Below are 17,319 nucleotides of genomic sequence, written 5' to 3'. Positions count from 1 at the left end.
TCCTCTCCATGATACGAGATACTTGACTTTTCCCTTCACGACTTTCCTTCTGATAATATCGATAGGGAAAGTTTCTGGTATAGCCGTGGGTATTAGTTCCGCTCTATAAAAAACTCCTTCAATTTTCTCACCGGCAAGATCTTCCAGATAATAAGTCAATGGGGCCTGACTCTTGTCTACGCTTCTAATTTTGAATATTTCTAGCGTATTTTGTATTTTATACCCGCGATGGAATACAGACCGTCGGAGCTCACTCGCAATACGCACAGACTGACCCACGTCTAGTGCATTACTATTTTGTTGGGGTTTAAACACGCTTGCTTTATACATTTTCCGAAATTGTTGCGTAATGATTTCTGGGTCGGTATATCTATGGACTTCGAGGGGAGTCAGCCCCCCTCCCAATCCTCGGTGCGGGGATCTATTATAGTTTTTTACAAGTTGGGGGAGGACGTCAACATAGACGAGAGTATTTCGCAGAGTTAAATGCTTATATATCTTTTGCTTTAGCGTACGTATAACACGCTCGGCAATGGCGGCTTTGATTTCATAAGAGGAGACGCTGTAGAGTTTTATATTTTTTTCTTCCAGATACTTAGATGTAAGTTTGTTATAAAATTCTGACCCGCGGTCGGTAAGAAGGCGACTAACCCCCAGAAATTCGGGTAAGGAAAGGATCGATATTAAGCCTTTTAACAGAGTCTGTGCTTTCTTGTTTCTGAGAGGAACAATCTTGAGGTAGCGGGAGAAGATATCTATGCAAATAAGAAGATAGTTTACGCCCTTGTTAAATTTAGATAAACGTCGCATATCCGCGAGATCGCAACTGATAATAACTCTAGGAGCTGGAGATACCATTTGACGTCTCGGGAAGTGTTTTCTTGTGAGTGCATGCAATGTATGAGCATCTTTCGTCGCCAAATAGTCTTTTACATTACTTAAGGTAATTCCCGGGTTCAGAGCTCTAGCGGCTTTATAGATGGATTTTACACCCCCCAAGCTTGATGGGTGTGAATAGTTTTCATATACGGTTTCCAAAATCTTTCTCTTTACGTCTCCCATTCTCCAAAAACTACCTCACACGAGGAACTCCCTGCTATATTTGTTCTCAACTGGAGTTCGCTAGGAGTATTTAAACTTAAATCTACCAGCAAATGGGAAAAGGGTTTAGCCATAACAGCCTTTTTATAGACATTCACAAATTTTTTCGATAAAGACGAACCGAATATTTGCCTTCCTAATAACTCAACTTGAGACATATCCCTAGTTCTCAGCAAAAGCATATGCGAGGCATTTATACTTATATTCCTGGCGTATTTACCACCGTAAAACATATTTTGCGTAATAAAAATAACAGAGATATTTTTATGTCGTCCCTTAGTAAAGACGTCTACAACAATTTTGTCATGGACAGCCTCGAGAAAAACATCATCGAGGATGTATAATATCGAGTAGACCCCAGCTTCCGTATCTATCTCACTCATCGGGTCTACGATATTGGCGTAGAGGGAGAGTTTTGCCCCAATTGTTGGATGGGTTTTCAAAGTATGGCTATCCACACCACACATAACAATGTGCGTAAACTTACTTTCATACTTTAATATAAGTTGTTCAACCAAGAAAGATTTTCCCGAGTTGGAGAAGCCCGACACAATAATACGCGCCGGCTCCCTAAAAATGTCCAAGTCATCTTCTTTAAAACACTTGTACATTTTAACAGATCCCGCATTTAACTGCGCCTTTACTCCAAATGCAATGATATAAGTACGGCGGAATGAATACCCCCATTAATAAAAAGTAGCAACCCGCTTGACAGTACATTTACAAAGGGAAAAGCGAACTTAGCAATTATATACGATGAGGTGTTATTTTTTCTTCGAAATTCCTTCCGTGCCTTCCCTTCTACGTCATTACGGTGGAATTTCCATCAGTAGGAAGAAAGTAGCGAGAGAGAGAGAGAGAGAGAGAGAGAGAGAGAGAGAGAGAGAGAGAGAGAGAGAGAGAGAGAAGCGTGTTTTACCCTTTCACCCCAATGTAGATGGATTTCCTTCGGGTAGAGGAAAGTACTCACCAACCTTTTCTTCTCTCTTTTTCCACAAATTTTGATATACGCGAGGAAGTGGGTCTGGTGGAGAATAAGACGGTAGCACTAATTTGGGGAGAGGGTTGTTGGTGGGGACCTCCCCCGCTACTTGCTCATCCTCCTCCTCTACAATATCCGGATGACCGTATGCGTAAGAATTATATTGACTTACGTGGAAACGTTTTGAGTCAAAGGCTGAAAGACACTTCTTTTCTACTTTGGTGGTACTCATCTGCCCCTGAACATTTCTAATTGTACGTACCGCGACGTAATTGACCCGATGATCTTCCAGGATTTGGGAATACTGTTCATGCTTCATACGAGAATGCAGGTGGCGAGGAATACCTTTTACCCTGTTAATCTGCTCCTGGTTGGCTAGTAACAGAGAATACATTTTAGGTTTCAACGCTTTCACCTCTGCTATTAATGTACTACCAGTTTCCGATTTTAAAAGCCCCAACTCGCCTTTTCTTTCATTATTAAAAAGAGGGTGGTCTTCATCGAAGTTGGAAAAATCCATATACGATTTCAGGGGTTCTTGAGCAAACTCCGAGTTAAGGTCGGGAACTTCCAGAGCAAAAATGAAACTATCTGTGTCAGTGTAAATGAGTTTGGCTTTATCACCATACTTACGCTTGAGTATTTTATAAAAGAAATAATAGAGATCAAATTTGGCCGCTTCCAGAATGGCAAATCCTATATAATTAGGCATATTGATGGCAACCTGCGGAAGGGTAGAAGTGCAGATAACACGGTCTTCACTCAAACGAATGGATGATTTTAGCCGCGGGTTACGGGCCTCTTTTAAGTAAACCGCGGGCTTCGTAACAACCCGACTTTTTTCAGCGTATTTCAAAGGGTTCAGTAAAGTCTTCCCAAAGACGCAGTTACTCATAGCCTTAAAAGCTTTTTTCTCTGTTGATGAGGTGGCCGCTGTCCTCGCTTCGATGTTAGTTTTGATGAAATCGTTCATGTAAGCACTTTGACTGAATTCATAGATTGAATGAACAGCTTCCAGTTCCAGACCTAAGTCCATATACAGCTGTAGGAGGGGGAGGGAAATAAGATACTCCTTTTTACTACGGTGGGTGGCCATAAGTTTTTTGCACTTTACACCCATCTGTCCTCCTTCCTTCTCTAGCACGTTTTTACAATAGGGAGATAGATTTCTAAAGGCTACTTCTTCATGAGATAAGCATAGGGGGAGTTCATCCGTCGCTCTAGCAACTTCTTCCGAAGGTACTTTTGTAGTGACGAGGAGCCAGTATCCCTTGTCCTCATTTGTGATAGCATTTTCAATACCCCTTCCTAAAAACATATCTTTTTCTTCATGGGAAAGTTTACGAATCCCACCGGAGGGGAGGTTTCTAGTCATGACTGTTGCGTATAGAGAGTTGAAATCCAAATATAGAATGTAAGAGCTTTGGTGCTGGTCCGGATTAAAAGAAGAATTTATTTCACGGTTGTTGGCTGTGAATGACTGACGCACAACGGAAGTGAATCCCCCCCTCACATTGTGCCTGACGAGATTATACAATTCCTCGTCATAGACGTGATCCAACTCAATGTTACTCATTTTAAGAAAGCTGTCGAAAGCGTATGATGGAAGTGAAACATAGTGTGGTAAATCAAGACCATACTTACTATAAAGAATATCACGCCACCAAATGAGGATATCCCCTAAAAGGCTAGTGTCTACAATGAGGTATAGGAGGAGAAAATCTTTCAAAGTTTGGCATTTGGCAATAGTCCAAACACGCTGGGCGCGTTTATACTCCTCATCCGATAGATCACACCCCTTTAGCCTGTTGTAAAATGCTGATTGAGGGGGTAACTGCCTTTCCCCGAGTTTTGAAAGATTGTCTATATAGTCATAGCAGAAAGGTAATTTACCCCGAATAATTTCAGCCCTACGTTCCTCATTCTTTATCCCGCTTAACATTTCCTCCGTTAATCGTGCTTTCCTTCCATCCCTAAAATATTCAGAAGCTAAACTATCCAAAGAAGACCCTAGAAAGGCTAGAGAGTCGAGAAAAAATAAATTCCCAACAGACATTCGCTGAATTTTTAGTCCTTGTTTCGTCATGATTTTGATTTGGACTTTATCTTTAAGATCCTTGAGGATGAGGCCTAAGTCATAACTCGAATTGTGGGCAAAAACAGGGAGATGTGTTTTTTGTTCGCGGCATGATAAATTACACCGCCTACAGTACGCCCCAATAAAATTGTTATTAGGACTGGCGTGGTCATGATGTCTATGTTTATCGCTCCCGTCTTTGAATGGTGACTTGCACAATTGGCATACGTCCTGCTTAAGGAATGCTCTCTCATCCTCCTCTGTCATATGAATGGGGAAAGTTCGCCACCGTTTTTTTATTGTCTCCCAACAAGCATTAAGATCGGCTAGAAACTTGTCAACGCAATCGTTTCCGCAATAATAACTAGAAGCTACTCTTTGACCGCTGCAATCGAAAATGATGTAGCAGTACGCTATTGATTTATGTATTGCCTCTACACCATACGCACCGGGAGATTTCTCTAAAGCCGATTCCATATCAAAGACGCAAATATAGGAAAACTTTTGCGTCTTATGCTGATTTCTAAACTTTACTGTGCTTCCGACGGGGGGAAAATTCAATGTTACAGCAAGTTCACAACTGGCTTCATGGTGTTCTTGCTTAGAGGTTGATGAATGCTGCGATAGGCAGTTATGGCAAAAGTACCGAGGGTCGGGAGATCTTACCCGGGCAAAGGATTTCACGAAGGAATGAAAATCCTTAATGAGGCATGTATGTTCCCCATCTAAGAGGAGAAGAGGGACTATGTTTGGAAATTTTTTCATTCCACGCCTCGACAATTGAAGCAGATACCTTCCGTCCGCGGATCTTTCCATTTCGTAAACGTAAATGGAGATACGATTTGCCGACTCGAGGCGTGAAATGTCTTCCCATTGGATGGGGAAGGTGATACGGGTGAAATCAACGTATTCCGAGCAACGTTGAATACTATTTACAGTGCGGGAAATATTTCCCCAGTGGGGTGATGCCTGTTGTTTAGCGATAAAGTAGGCAGCCAGACACTGAATTAGGCAGGAATTCCCAATTCCAGAGGGATTAAAAACCGCATGACTTCCGCGGACTTCTTTCTTAGGAAAAATGTAAGCACCCATTCCAGCCATTACAGCTTGGCGGTGATAAAAGAGTTTAAAACTCTTGACGTCTTCAACTGTCCACCCACTCCCCCTTAATTCACTGCTTATTTGTGGGAATTTATTTTCTATAAAAGTTTCCCATTTATCCAAGAGCTTATTGATTTCACCAGCGTTAATAATCGTCGCTGGGAGCCAAAGCGCCACGGGTTCGTTTTCCGTTTCCCCCAATTTTTGAAAGCTTAGTTTGGTCATACAGGAGTTCAAAAGTCCCACAATCTTGGCTGTAAATGTTTTGTTTTTAAAGTATTTATTTAATCTTACACTAATATCATCCCTACAAATTACCATAAATAAGGTTGGGTCACCTACTGAGTGGACTGTGAATTCTTCAACAACGTACAGGTAATTGAAGGCTGACTCTCTATTGATGAGGGTGAGCGCGTGTCCTGTGGTAGGTGTCGAGGGAGATCCCCCAGGTATGGGAGGTTGGCCGCGTGAAACTTCTCCTGTTGAGGTTGTAGCAATTGCATGCTGTGGTGCTAGTGTTTTTCCAGGTAATTCTCCTCCACTCGAAATTGAGTGATGAGACGATGTATTTTCAGGTAATTCCCCTCCCGGCGTAAGAACTGGAACGAGAGAGAAATGCTACTGTTATAGTTTTTTTTTGAAAGGTGTAAGGCAACTTTAAAGCACACATTGTAAAGCCAAATTGTAACACGTAATGAATATCAATACGCAAAAGGAAACTCCCGAATCTCTATCCCAGATCTTATTCTACTTAATCTCCTTCCTTTCAGACTAAACTCACAATAATCCTGGGGTTGAATATTTAAAAAAAAAAGATAAAGGTACTAAACATTACATTTTTATATTAAACAGTACTTACTTGCGTAGTGTTTCTTTCTTTTTTTGATAGGGAGGTGAGACTCGCTCTTTTCACGTTTCCTTTTCGTACCACTTTTCTCTAAAAAGAAAGAAAGAAAAGTAATTACTTTTTCACGACACTTAACACAATCACAAAAGTAATCGCTATTTCACCGACACTTAACATAATCACAATATTCACAGCATAAATATTTTCGAAATTTCACTGATAAGGATACTGTATATTATACCTGGCGAGGAATTTTCCATAGTGTAAATCACGAACGCCGACTGCTGGGCGTAACGTCGCAGAGGAAGCGCACACACCAAACTGGTGAAGTTGGGTCCCCCCCGAGGGAAGCAGTGACGGGAGGTGGACGTTTAAACCGTAGGCGTATCGGAGGGTGAGTCCTTAAAACTGTAGGCCTGGGTGTGCGTGTGTGCGTTTACGCGTGCGTGCGTACTATATATACGGCCCAACCTATGCCTTGGGCGCAAACGCGCGTCTGTCGTCGTGAGTGTACTAAATTCGTCCTTCGCCCTCTACTATGGAATATTCCTACAAGAACGACGCCCATCTCCTGGATGAGGAGATTACCACCTTCCAAAAGTGTAAGTTTTTCAAAGTATTTTCATTGAAAGTTTAGAAGTCCCTTAAAATAAGCAAATATTAAGTACAACGTTTCTTATATTATCCACCCACGTGGTGTGTGTGTGTGTGTGTGTGTGTGTGTGTGTGTGTGTGTGTGTGTGTGTGTGTGTGTGTGTGTGACCCTTGATTATATTTCCAAAACTTATATTTCAATGTTTATTCCCATAGGTGTGTTTACTCCATTGCTGGATGAAGCAGGAATTCGACAAAACCTGGAAAATGTCCGGAAGGTGAGGAGGGACCTTCTAGAACACTTACAGGAAGGAAGGGGTGCTGCTAAGGAGATGCTGGGGCAGTTGGGTACCTATATAGTGAGACCCCAACTAAGCATGCTACCTTCGCCAGTCAAGGATAAACTCATCACAACCTTCAATGATCACGAGTCTACCTTACAACTCCTAGAGAATGCTAGGGAAGGAATTCTTCGTAGAGAGCTCTTCTACGAAGAATTTTTATCAATAGCAATTAAGAGACGGGAAGAAGAAGAGGGACGCCACAACGATACACCCGTGTTTTTAATAACGCGGATAGAGGAGACGCCGTCATCAACGGGTGTTGATATCTCCACGGGTGCGGTGGGAGCTGCTAACGCGACTTGTTCCGGGGACGTGACCCTGGAGCGTGGAGAGACTCTCTCGGATTCCCAAGCGGTGGCCAAAGCCCTCGAAATGGAAGAGGAGGCGGAGAACGCGAAGAAGAAGAAGGCCTGTGAAATGGAAGCGGTGCGGGAGAGTAGGAAGAAGAAAGCCTGTGAAATGGAAGCAGAGGAGGAGAGCCAGAAGAAGAAAAAATCGAAAGGGGTATGCAAAACCCCCAAGGAAAATACTCGTCCCTTTAAAAAAAGGGGTGAGAGTAACAATATCCCTCAAATGAAATTCGCGGGAATCAGTTTCCCCGACCCCGATGAGTATGATTTCCAAATATTGTAGGGGTGTGTGGCGCCATTAGGTAACTGAGGGAACATTTATCACCATTCAATTTAAAGGAAATGATGTCACTGTATTACTTTATTATCTTTTACATCTTAACAGTCGTCCATGTATGTATATCTGGCGTCACACCAAGCCAGAATTATCAATGGAGATTTGTGAGTTGCTAAAACGACGTAAATAAAGCCGATCCGCTTTAGTTATCTATTTTCAAAATATCCTGTATGGTTATTTTACTGAAATGTTTCCTAATAATAAACTTATATTAAGTAGTATGTGTTTCTTTTATTATCCTCCCACGTATTTTGGTGTGTGTGTATGAACTCATCTTAGACCCCATCCCAAAATATTTTGCTTTTGTTTTATTATTATTATTATTATTATTATTATTATTATTATTATTATTATTATTATTATTATTATTATTATTATTATTATTAATAAACAAATATTAAGTACTATGTGTTTTATTACACCTTCTCTGTAGAGAGAGAGAGCTTTGCCTAAGTTTAAGATTACACGTCTGGGGCAAGTTGGAACAGGTGCTTAGCCCCATCACGGCTTAGCCCTTTGACTCGGGTGTAGAGACTGTCTGGGCATGTTTTATCATTACAAAAAATTAATCCTTACAAATAGCCCAGGTGGGACAGCGTAATGGATGGTAAGATGACTCAGTATTACTGTAGACGATGACAAGTGTAGGCCTATCAACAGGTAGCGAACGGGGGCCTCAGGTGTAGAGACTGTCTGGGCATGTTTTACCCCTATCAACTATACTACGATTTCACCCTCAATATTTGTAAACAAATTCCCTTTAATAGTAGCCCACTATGAATACGTTCTCAAGGTTTTCTAAACAGTGCCACAGTTCCTGGTACGTATAAACACGTACGTACGTACGTCATTACGAAGAGTTGCTTGATAATAACAAATGGTTACGTCCTCAATGTTTTGTAAACAAATTCCCTTTAATAGTGACACACTACCGTACGGTCTTCAACTCAATGTTTGTAAACAAAAAACTTAAAATCATACTCTACTTCCGTAAACAATTTCCCTTTAACCCTTTAAGGTCCACCCTAGGTTTTATGGGAAACTTTAAAAATTCCTTTTAGTATGTTGTAGTATTAGAAAATACAAGACCTTTTTATTCATGTGTACTTTTAAAAAATTTTCCAAATTACCGAAATAATGGCATGCAATGAAGTATCCCATTTGGGTACCTTGGGCGAGTTTAGGCGGACCACGCTCATCCCATATGGGATCTATTGGACCATAACGGCACAGATTTTGAAGTTTCGCCCAACAGTTTTTTTATAGTTCCAATGTATAACAGATAGTTTTTTTATAGTTCTAATGTATAACAGAAACACATATATGGCTTAACAATTTAATTAAATAAGAAATACGTTACAAATACAAGAAAATACAATATTCAATAAATACAAAAATACTATAAAAATACAAAAATACTATGAAAATGCAAAAAATATATTAAACCTTACTCATAATTGATAAAATAGAAACATCATAAAACTTACTTTAAAATCTATTGAAAAAGAGCAAAAAAATTAATTAGAAATCTTATGGAATAAAGCAAAACAATTTCGATTTTCAGTGAGGCAAAGGGCCACCTTGCACTCCTCACACATCCAGCGAGACCTGTGGATGTGGCCTGCAGTTGAACAGAACTTGCAGGTCTGCCTCATGGTGACATGCTTTGGCATGTGTAGGGTAGGGGCATCCTGGCGTGACTCTACACTTGGCACAACTGCCCGTTGGCCCCTTTTGGGCAAAGTGACATCCCTGGTGCCAAGAGAATTCCTAGTAATCTTGAAGTTTGATGTCTTGAAACTTCTAAGCCAATTTGAGATATCCAGTCGGAAGTCCTCGTAAGGTTCCCTCAAGAAGTCTGGCTGTGGATGAATGAAGTCCGGTAGGGGCTGGATGTGAATGTCGTCCTTCTTCCATTCAACAACACGAGGCCTCTTAGGGTTAACCTCACCTTCACCTTCAACTTCCTCTTCCACAGGCATCTCCAGAAGGACAACAACATTGACCCTGCGAGCTGAAACAAGAATAAAGTAACATTAATGAAACAGTAAATGAATCATGTGTGCTGGGTTGTGTGCATGCATGTGTGTGCATGTGTATGTCAGTGACTATGCATGTGTATGTCATTGAGTATGCATGTGTGTGCATCTGTATGTCAGTGAGTATGCATATGTGTGCATATGTATGTCAGTGAGTATGCAAGTACACAAATAGGTGTTAAAAATACCCATTGTTTACAAAAAGTTAAAGAGCAACACAATGAAAATAAATTTAAAGAGCAACTATTGTAACAACGAGACTTTTAAAAAAGAAAATTAAACAAATATCTCTCTCTCTCTCTCTCTCTCCTCTCTCTCTCTTCCTCTCTCTCTCTTCTCTCTCTCTCTCTCTCTCTCTCTCTCTCTCTCTCTAAGGATGTCTCATACTAACCTCTAGCATTGGGAGGGTCAAACCCATCCTCCTGAGTAAGGCCTTCGTCAGGAACGTACGTAGGGTCGTCGTCATCACTGTCGACATCCAAAGGGCTCAGGTTGACATCACTTCCTTCAGCATCATTAGGGGCAACCCATGGTGTATGATCCTGAGTCTCCAATGCAGCGTTGCGATGCCCATAAAAGATATGGCCAGGAAACTGCAAGAAAAAAAAATAAAATCATGTAATAAAAAAAAATATAACTTTTCCTAACAAGAACGTATCATTCAATACCTTGTAAGGTAATAATTTGTATGCACATGAGCCTAACATCTCTAAATAATCACTATTAATTCTATAAATATTGTTAAAAACTATTCACAAATGTCTAAGACAATCACTAGAAAAAAATTTCAAAAATGATGTGCGACGTAAAGTAGTGCCCGGTAGAACCGTTAAGGTCCAATAGATCCCATATGGGATGAGCGTGGTCCGCCTAAACTCGACCGAGGTAGCCCATATGGGATCTATACTTTTTCCGATAGTCACTACGACACGTCAGTAACACTACAGCCCTTGAAACCCACATCAAAAGGTAAGCATATCACTAGGCTTCACTATCCTACAGTCACTGTGTACTTACCATGATTATGGAGGTCAGGGGGGGGGATATGTGGACGTTACTGCGACGCGTTTTGTCACTTTTCCGACTTGAGCACAGGTGAGGTGTCTTTGGAAGGAGCTACAGACTTGGCGAGAAGGACAGGCGGGTTCTGATTGGCTGATTCGAAGAGCAGAGGAGTGTCTGTATGAGTTGCCAAAGAGTCAATTTCAGACAAGCATAAACATGTTCACCACGACTACCCAAAAGTAGCTGTTTTAAAGATCCCGTTTGGGCTATTTGGTCATTAAAGGGTTAATAGTTCCCGTACGTATGCCATTACGAACCCTACGACCTTCAACTCTATGTTTGTAAACAAAAATAATACTCCCCTTCCATCAACACCGACCTACTGTCGAAACAAACGTCCTTCAAAGCAATGTTTGTAAACAAAACTCTTTAAAAATACTACACTTCCGTCAACAGTAAGCCTCTGTGACCTTGGGTGATCGTCTACGGCCATACCATCTTTTCCGGGTGAGGGCTACGAACGTCCTTCAAAGCAATGTTTGTAAACAAAACTCTTTAAAAATACTACACTTCCGTCAGCAGTAAGCCTCTGTGACCTTGGGTGATCGTCTACGGCCATACCCTCTGTGACCTTGGGTGATCGTCTACGGCCATACCCTCATTTCCGGGTGATCGGCTGTGGCCACCCCTTTCTGGGGGGTGATGAGCTATGGCCAAAATAGTACTACTAATCACTCGGCGAAGCCAAAATTGACAATGATAGAGAGGTATTGATTTGGCATGTATCATGCTCATTGCCTAGTTAGGTGTCTGGAAAAGTATCTAGGTATTTATGACCTTCTGTAGGTATAATTACCATTCGGGGGTTCTTTGAATGGTGCGAAACATGGGTCACGTTTGGTAGTACGATGATCGTTCCCGGGCTACCGGTACCCATACTCAATTTTTTTTTTTTTTTTTTTTTTTTTTTTTTTTTGATGAGGCGCATTTGCACTGACCCGCAGCAATGCAATTTTAGCTCAGGAAAGTTTCCTGCTATCTGATTGGTTAGAATTATCTCGTCCAACCAATCAGCGAACAGGACACTTTTCCGAGCAAAAAGAGCACCCATGCGAGTCGTTGCAAATCTGCCTCACTAAAAAGAATTGACTATAGTTCAGCCAGCTTCGAATGTGTACCAGTCTGGGCGAGAAACCAGAAGGTTGTACCCTTCTTACGTTGTCTTCTTATGAAGGGATAAGAACGTTTGTTGAAGTACACATGAATACATACACACTCTCTCTCTCTCTCTCTCTCTCTCTCTCTCTCTCTCTCTCTCTCTCTCTCTCTCTCTCTCTCTCTCTCTCTCTCTATATATATATATATATATATATATATATATATATATATATGTATATACAAATAATATTTATCTGTATATATATACACACACACACACACATATATATATATATATATATATATATATATATATATATATATATATATATATATAAGCTATATATATATATATAATATATATATATATATATATATATATATATATATATATATATATATATATAAGTGTGTGTGTGTGTGTATGTGTGTGTGAAGACGAAAGAGACCTGTATGAATAACACAAATTTCATAATGGATTGTTTCATATTTTTGCTAATAACTGTCAAGAATTTTTCAACGTTATGCAACTCCTGTGCAGTTTTCTGTATCATGTAATTTCATAAATTCCATTAAAAAAAGAAATTAAATAAATTCAAGATCCTTAATTAACTTAAACGAGATTCTAAAATTTATCTAAATTTTGTTACTGAAATTTTTGCAAAGGAAAAACATAATCATTTTACCTTTGCCGAATAAGACCGAGTGTTTACTGGATGAAAAGCCCAATAATAATTATCATAATTATATTTATTGACTGAGAGTGATAAATTTCAGTATATTACTGTCAACACTAGCAGTTATTAATTTTCATTGTTGTAATTAGTATCATCATTACTGCAAAAACGGACGTCACAAACGACGGCTAAATATTTAGATAGATTTGCACACATACACACAAGTACAACCTCTTCGTACCCAAGGTCCGTGGTGAGCTAGCGTGACCGGAAATATATGTATATATACATTACATATATATATATATATATATATATACATTATATATATATATATATATATATATATATATATATATATATTCAATTATTGATTTATATATATAACCAGATACTTAATCTACTAAATTATATAAGGGGATTATCAAACAACTGTTATCATTATTGGTGAAAAATTATTATTATTAATATTATTATTATCATTATAATTATTATTATTATTATTATTATTATTATTATCATTATCATTATCATTATCATTATTATTATTATTATTATTATTATTATTATTATCATTATCATTATCATCATCATTATTATTTTTTTTTTTTTTTATTATTATTATTATTATTACTAGTATTAGTATCATCTTCATTATAATGGTCGATAGTCATCAAATGAGCTTCTAAGGTCACGAGCTCGAATTGACAAAGGTGACAAATCATTTCATAGATCTTCATCCTCTTGATAAATTCGGACTTGACCTCAGTGTTCGAGAAGGAAGGAGCCATTTAAGTGTCAACTGAGCTGATACAATGACCCTTGATGGTCGATAAACAATTGCTTGAAGTTCGTTTACAATTACGATGTTTTTCTTTCGAAAAGATTGTGTTTTTTAATCTCATTTAGACTATTTTTCGAAATGTTTTTCATATCGCAATTTATTTTCTTTTATCTATTCATTGTGTTACTTTTCTGTTATGGGGTATGTTCGTATATCCTACGTTATACAAGTAATACTAAGCCTTGTATGTTCGAATATTTTTCTAAAGCAATATGACTAGTTTGACATGCTTTGAAACTGTATATTCTTAATTTAATTTCTTAGAAAAAACACTTAAAATTACTTAAATGCCATATAATTATCACCACTACATCATGCAGTGAATCGTCTGAATTTTGAAATATATCTTGTATTGTTGACTACTCCGGTATAATTTAAGCGTTGAAATTCGTCCTACTAAACTGGCTCCATTATCTAATTGCTAATTAATAACATTAAACAAGACAAATCCTTAACCCATCCAAACTACCCTTCGAGAAAATAGCTAAGGAATCTCAATTTCATTATGAGGAAACGTCGAAGAAAATAAATTACTCTCAGTTGCCACGATACCATCAAACAGAAAAAAATATTCCAGCCTATCCAAACACTGCGCATGCGCTGACAGATCACCTTCACAAATGGTGTTATAGGCGATCTTACAAAGAGATTGCTGCTGTATCCAACTGGGTACCTGTTACAGTTCTTCTTGAATCGACCTGGCTAGCTGGTAGGCATACTTTTGACCTGGGAGTGACCCGAGAGGCATGGATTACTGGAATTACATAGCACTGGGGGCATTAGTTATCTGCTGGATTTCCCCTGGCGAGGGTGTTATCATCTCTCGTGGATACCAGAGGGTATGTAGACATTACTGTTCTTTTGTGATTTGAGATAGTTTAGATTATGTTATTTTGATGATTGATAGGATGTTGTAAAGGCTTTACATTTATATGCTTTACACAATGTAAATGTATGTATGCATCCATTTATTTATATATGTATATTTATGCATACATGCATTCATTTATAAATGTATATTTATGCATGCATGCATTCATTTATATATGTATATTTATGCATGCATGCATTCATTTATATATGTATATTTATGCATGCATACATTTGTACATATATACATTATATATGTGTGTTTGAGTATGCAGTATGTACAAAAACACTACAAACACACATACACATATTATACAGTCATCTTGCACACCAAATAACATATCTGAAACAATAGTTTTTTATTATTATGCTTATCTTCATGAGAATGTTTAAAAAAAAAAATCTTATCGCATTGGCTCGGAACCAACTTTGGTTTACTATCCGATTAGAGTTTGAACCCCGCCCACCTGTGAAGATCTTCATGCTTTGGATTTCAAGGTTTTCAACACGAAACACATGCGAGAATATTTGTTAGAAATTAAGTATAGATATGTGAAATTAGAAATAAGACAACGTTAAATTGCAAAGGTATAAGGAGACTAAGGCCCGCTTTAAGTAGTGTTCCTTCAATATAGTGTGGAGGAGAGTACATAATGAGAAATTGTATACGCATATTATTATTATTATTATTATTATTATTATTATTATTATTATTATTATTATTATTATTATTATTATTAGCCAGCTACAACCCTGGTTGGAAAAGCAAGATGCTGTAAGCCCAAGGGCTCCAACAGGGAAAAATAGCCCAGTGTGGAAAGGAAACAAGGAAATAAATAAACGATATAAGAAGTAACGAAAAATTAAAATAAGGTTTTTAAAAAACATTAACAAAATTAAAACAGATAATGCATATATAGACTATAAAAAGACTTGTCGGCTTTTTCAACATAAAAACATTCAACTACCTGATAAGGAAGACCATTCCACAACTTGGTCACAGCTGTAGTATTGAGTCTCATGATGGAGAAGGCCTGACTATTAGAATTAACTGCATGCCTAAACAGTGATATAATTTCTTACAGTAAAAAGTATCCCAAATATTTGATAGCAAATATTCTTCTGGAAATTTATTGTAAGAAGTAGCCTCGCATCACCCACGCCAGTGTTTAATATTCTATATAAGTATTTTATCATTACTTTCTGAATATTGATGATTTTTGTTGAATGTCATATTTTTATATTGAATAAATTTCGTTGATATAACTCCTCATATGGTTAAGAGCTTTTTGTTTAGCTATAGACAATGACTTTAAGGGCTCTAGAACACAAAATATTTTTCCTTTTTTTTTTTTTTTTTAATGATTTTAACGTAAATTACTAAAACATTTGTATATGTACTTACATGACATTTCTTTTATTATATCTCATGTATTTTTAGCCTTTTTTCTCATTTTTTTTTTTATGAAGCCTTCAAAAAAGTGTGTAACTTTTGGTTCAGAAGTCATCAAAATGAATAGATTTGTTTTCGTTAAGATTTGAAATCACCAAACTTCTTTAATCGCCTGGTATCTTTTTGAAACCCTTAGTTCTCACATTCCTTACATTTTGAAACCCACATTCGTAATTAATTCACCGTTTATGAATCCCAAGTTCATTGATCCATACATTCGGAAACTTTAATTTCTTGTGGCTCTTCGTTATTTTGAAAACTCACATTTTTCAAGGCTCCATACATTTTGAAACCAGCAGACTCTCATATATTGTTACTTTTTGAAACGAAGATTTTCATTTTTTTAAACTTTCGTAATGGATCCTTCCTTCTGAAAATCCACATTTATTATGGTTTCTTACGTTTTGACCTCATGGTTTTTTACTTTTTTAAATTCATATTTTCATTGACCCTTAAATTTTTAAACCCTGGTTTCTTGAATTCTCATTTTTTAAGCTAACTTCCTTCCTGGATCTTCATGTTTTGGAGACTACATTGCTCATGGGCACTATCTCCTTTAAATTCTGTATAGTTGCCCGCCAAGGACCCCATTCTCATGCATTACCTGTCACAATTCTGAAACACATTCTTCATGGGTCCTCATATTTAGAAACTCAAATTCCTCACTGATCCCCACGTTTTTAACCCACATTCCTTATAGATCCTTGTTTTAAAACCAGTATCCTCAATTATTCTCGCGTTTTTAACCCCACATTCCTTATAGATCCGTGTTTTAAAACTAGAATTCCTTAATGATCCTCGCGTTTTTAACCCCACATTATTTATGGATCCTTGTTTTATAACCAGCATTTCTCAATGATCTTCGCATATTTTTAACCCCACATTCATTATGGATCCTTGTTTTATAACCAGCATTCATCTCGGATCCCTATGTTTTATAACCCAGAATCCCACAGAACTTTGCATTTTGAAACTCAAATTCTTAAGGATCCTCTCTTCTTCGAATTCTGCAGAGCATCCTGCCGAAGACTTCACTTTCATGTAACTCTTCGACAAATCACCTGCCCTCCCATCTGGCCACTTCAGACTTGATATACTGCTCCACGCACTGTTCCAAAGTGAATTGTTCTGCATTCTGCATTGTTGGTGAGTTAAGAAACAATATTTCTTTCGTCTTTACTGTGCTTAAAGCGCCAAGCCGCCACTCTCCTTGTTAGAATAGGCAGCTTGTGCACATTTGGATAGGTATATGTGATAAGCCCCTTTCTGAGTGGGGATACCTTAACTTGGTGAAAGGGTTTGTGTGTCACCATGATCAGCAAAGCTGTGCTAGTCAGGGCCATCCCTACTAAGTTTCCTTGCTGTGAGCAACCCTGCTATCACCAGTGCGCGCTGGCCAGCGCTGTGATGAAAATGGACAAATCTCAGAAGGCCTTTACCTTGCAGTTGGCTAGAAATGGCTAAATTTGATGTTAATGTTGTTTTTGGGATAAGCCCGATCAGGTGAACTAATAACTGTTGCCCTTCATGCAATATTTAG

At 38.1% G+C, this 17,319-nt stretch overlaps 1 protein-coding gene across 1 annotated transcript in view; it reads left to right on the top strand.

The window, feature by feature from the left end:
- The first annotated feature begins 13,993 nt into the window (after positions 1-13,993).
- Positions 13,994-17,319, top strand: part of LOC137653228 (uncharacterized) — a 6,621-nt gene continuing 3,295 nt past the window's right edge. The window contains exons 1-2 of the mRNA XM_068386594.1: positions 13,994-14,295; positions 16,793-16,925. Coding sequence (XP_068242695.1) covers positions 14,203-14,295; positions 16,793-16,925 — 226 coding nt within the window. The 5' untranslated portion in view covers positions 13,994-14,202. The remainder of the gene's footprint in view (positions 14,296-16,792; positions 16,926-17,319) is intronic.

The sequence above is a fragment of the Palaemon carinicauda genome, chromosome 14 (genome assembly GCF_036898095.1).
Source record: "Palaemon carinicauda isolate YSFRI2023 chromosome 14, ASM3689809v2, whole genome shotgun sequence".
NCBI classification, from domain to species: domain Eukaryota; kingdom Metazoa; phylum Arthropoda; class Malacostraca; order Decapoda; family Palaemonidae; genus Palaemon; species Palaemon carinicauda.
Note: the sequence above shows the minus strand (reverse complement) of the source record. Positions and strands in the feature narration are given on the sequence as shown.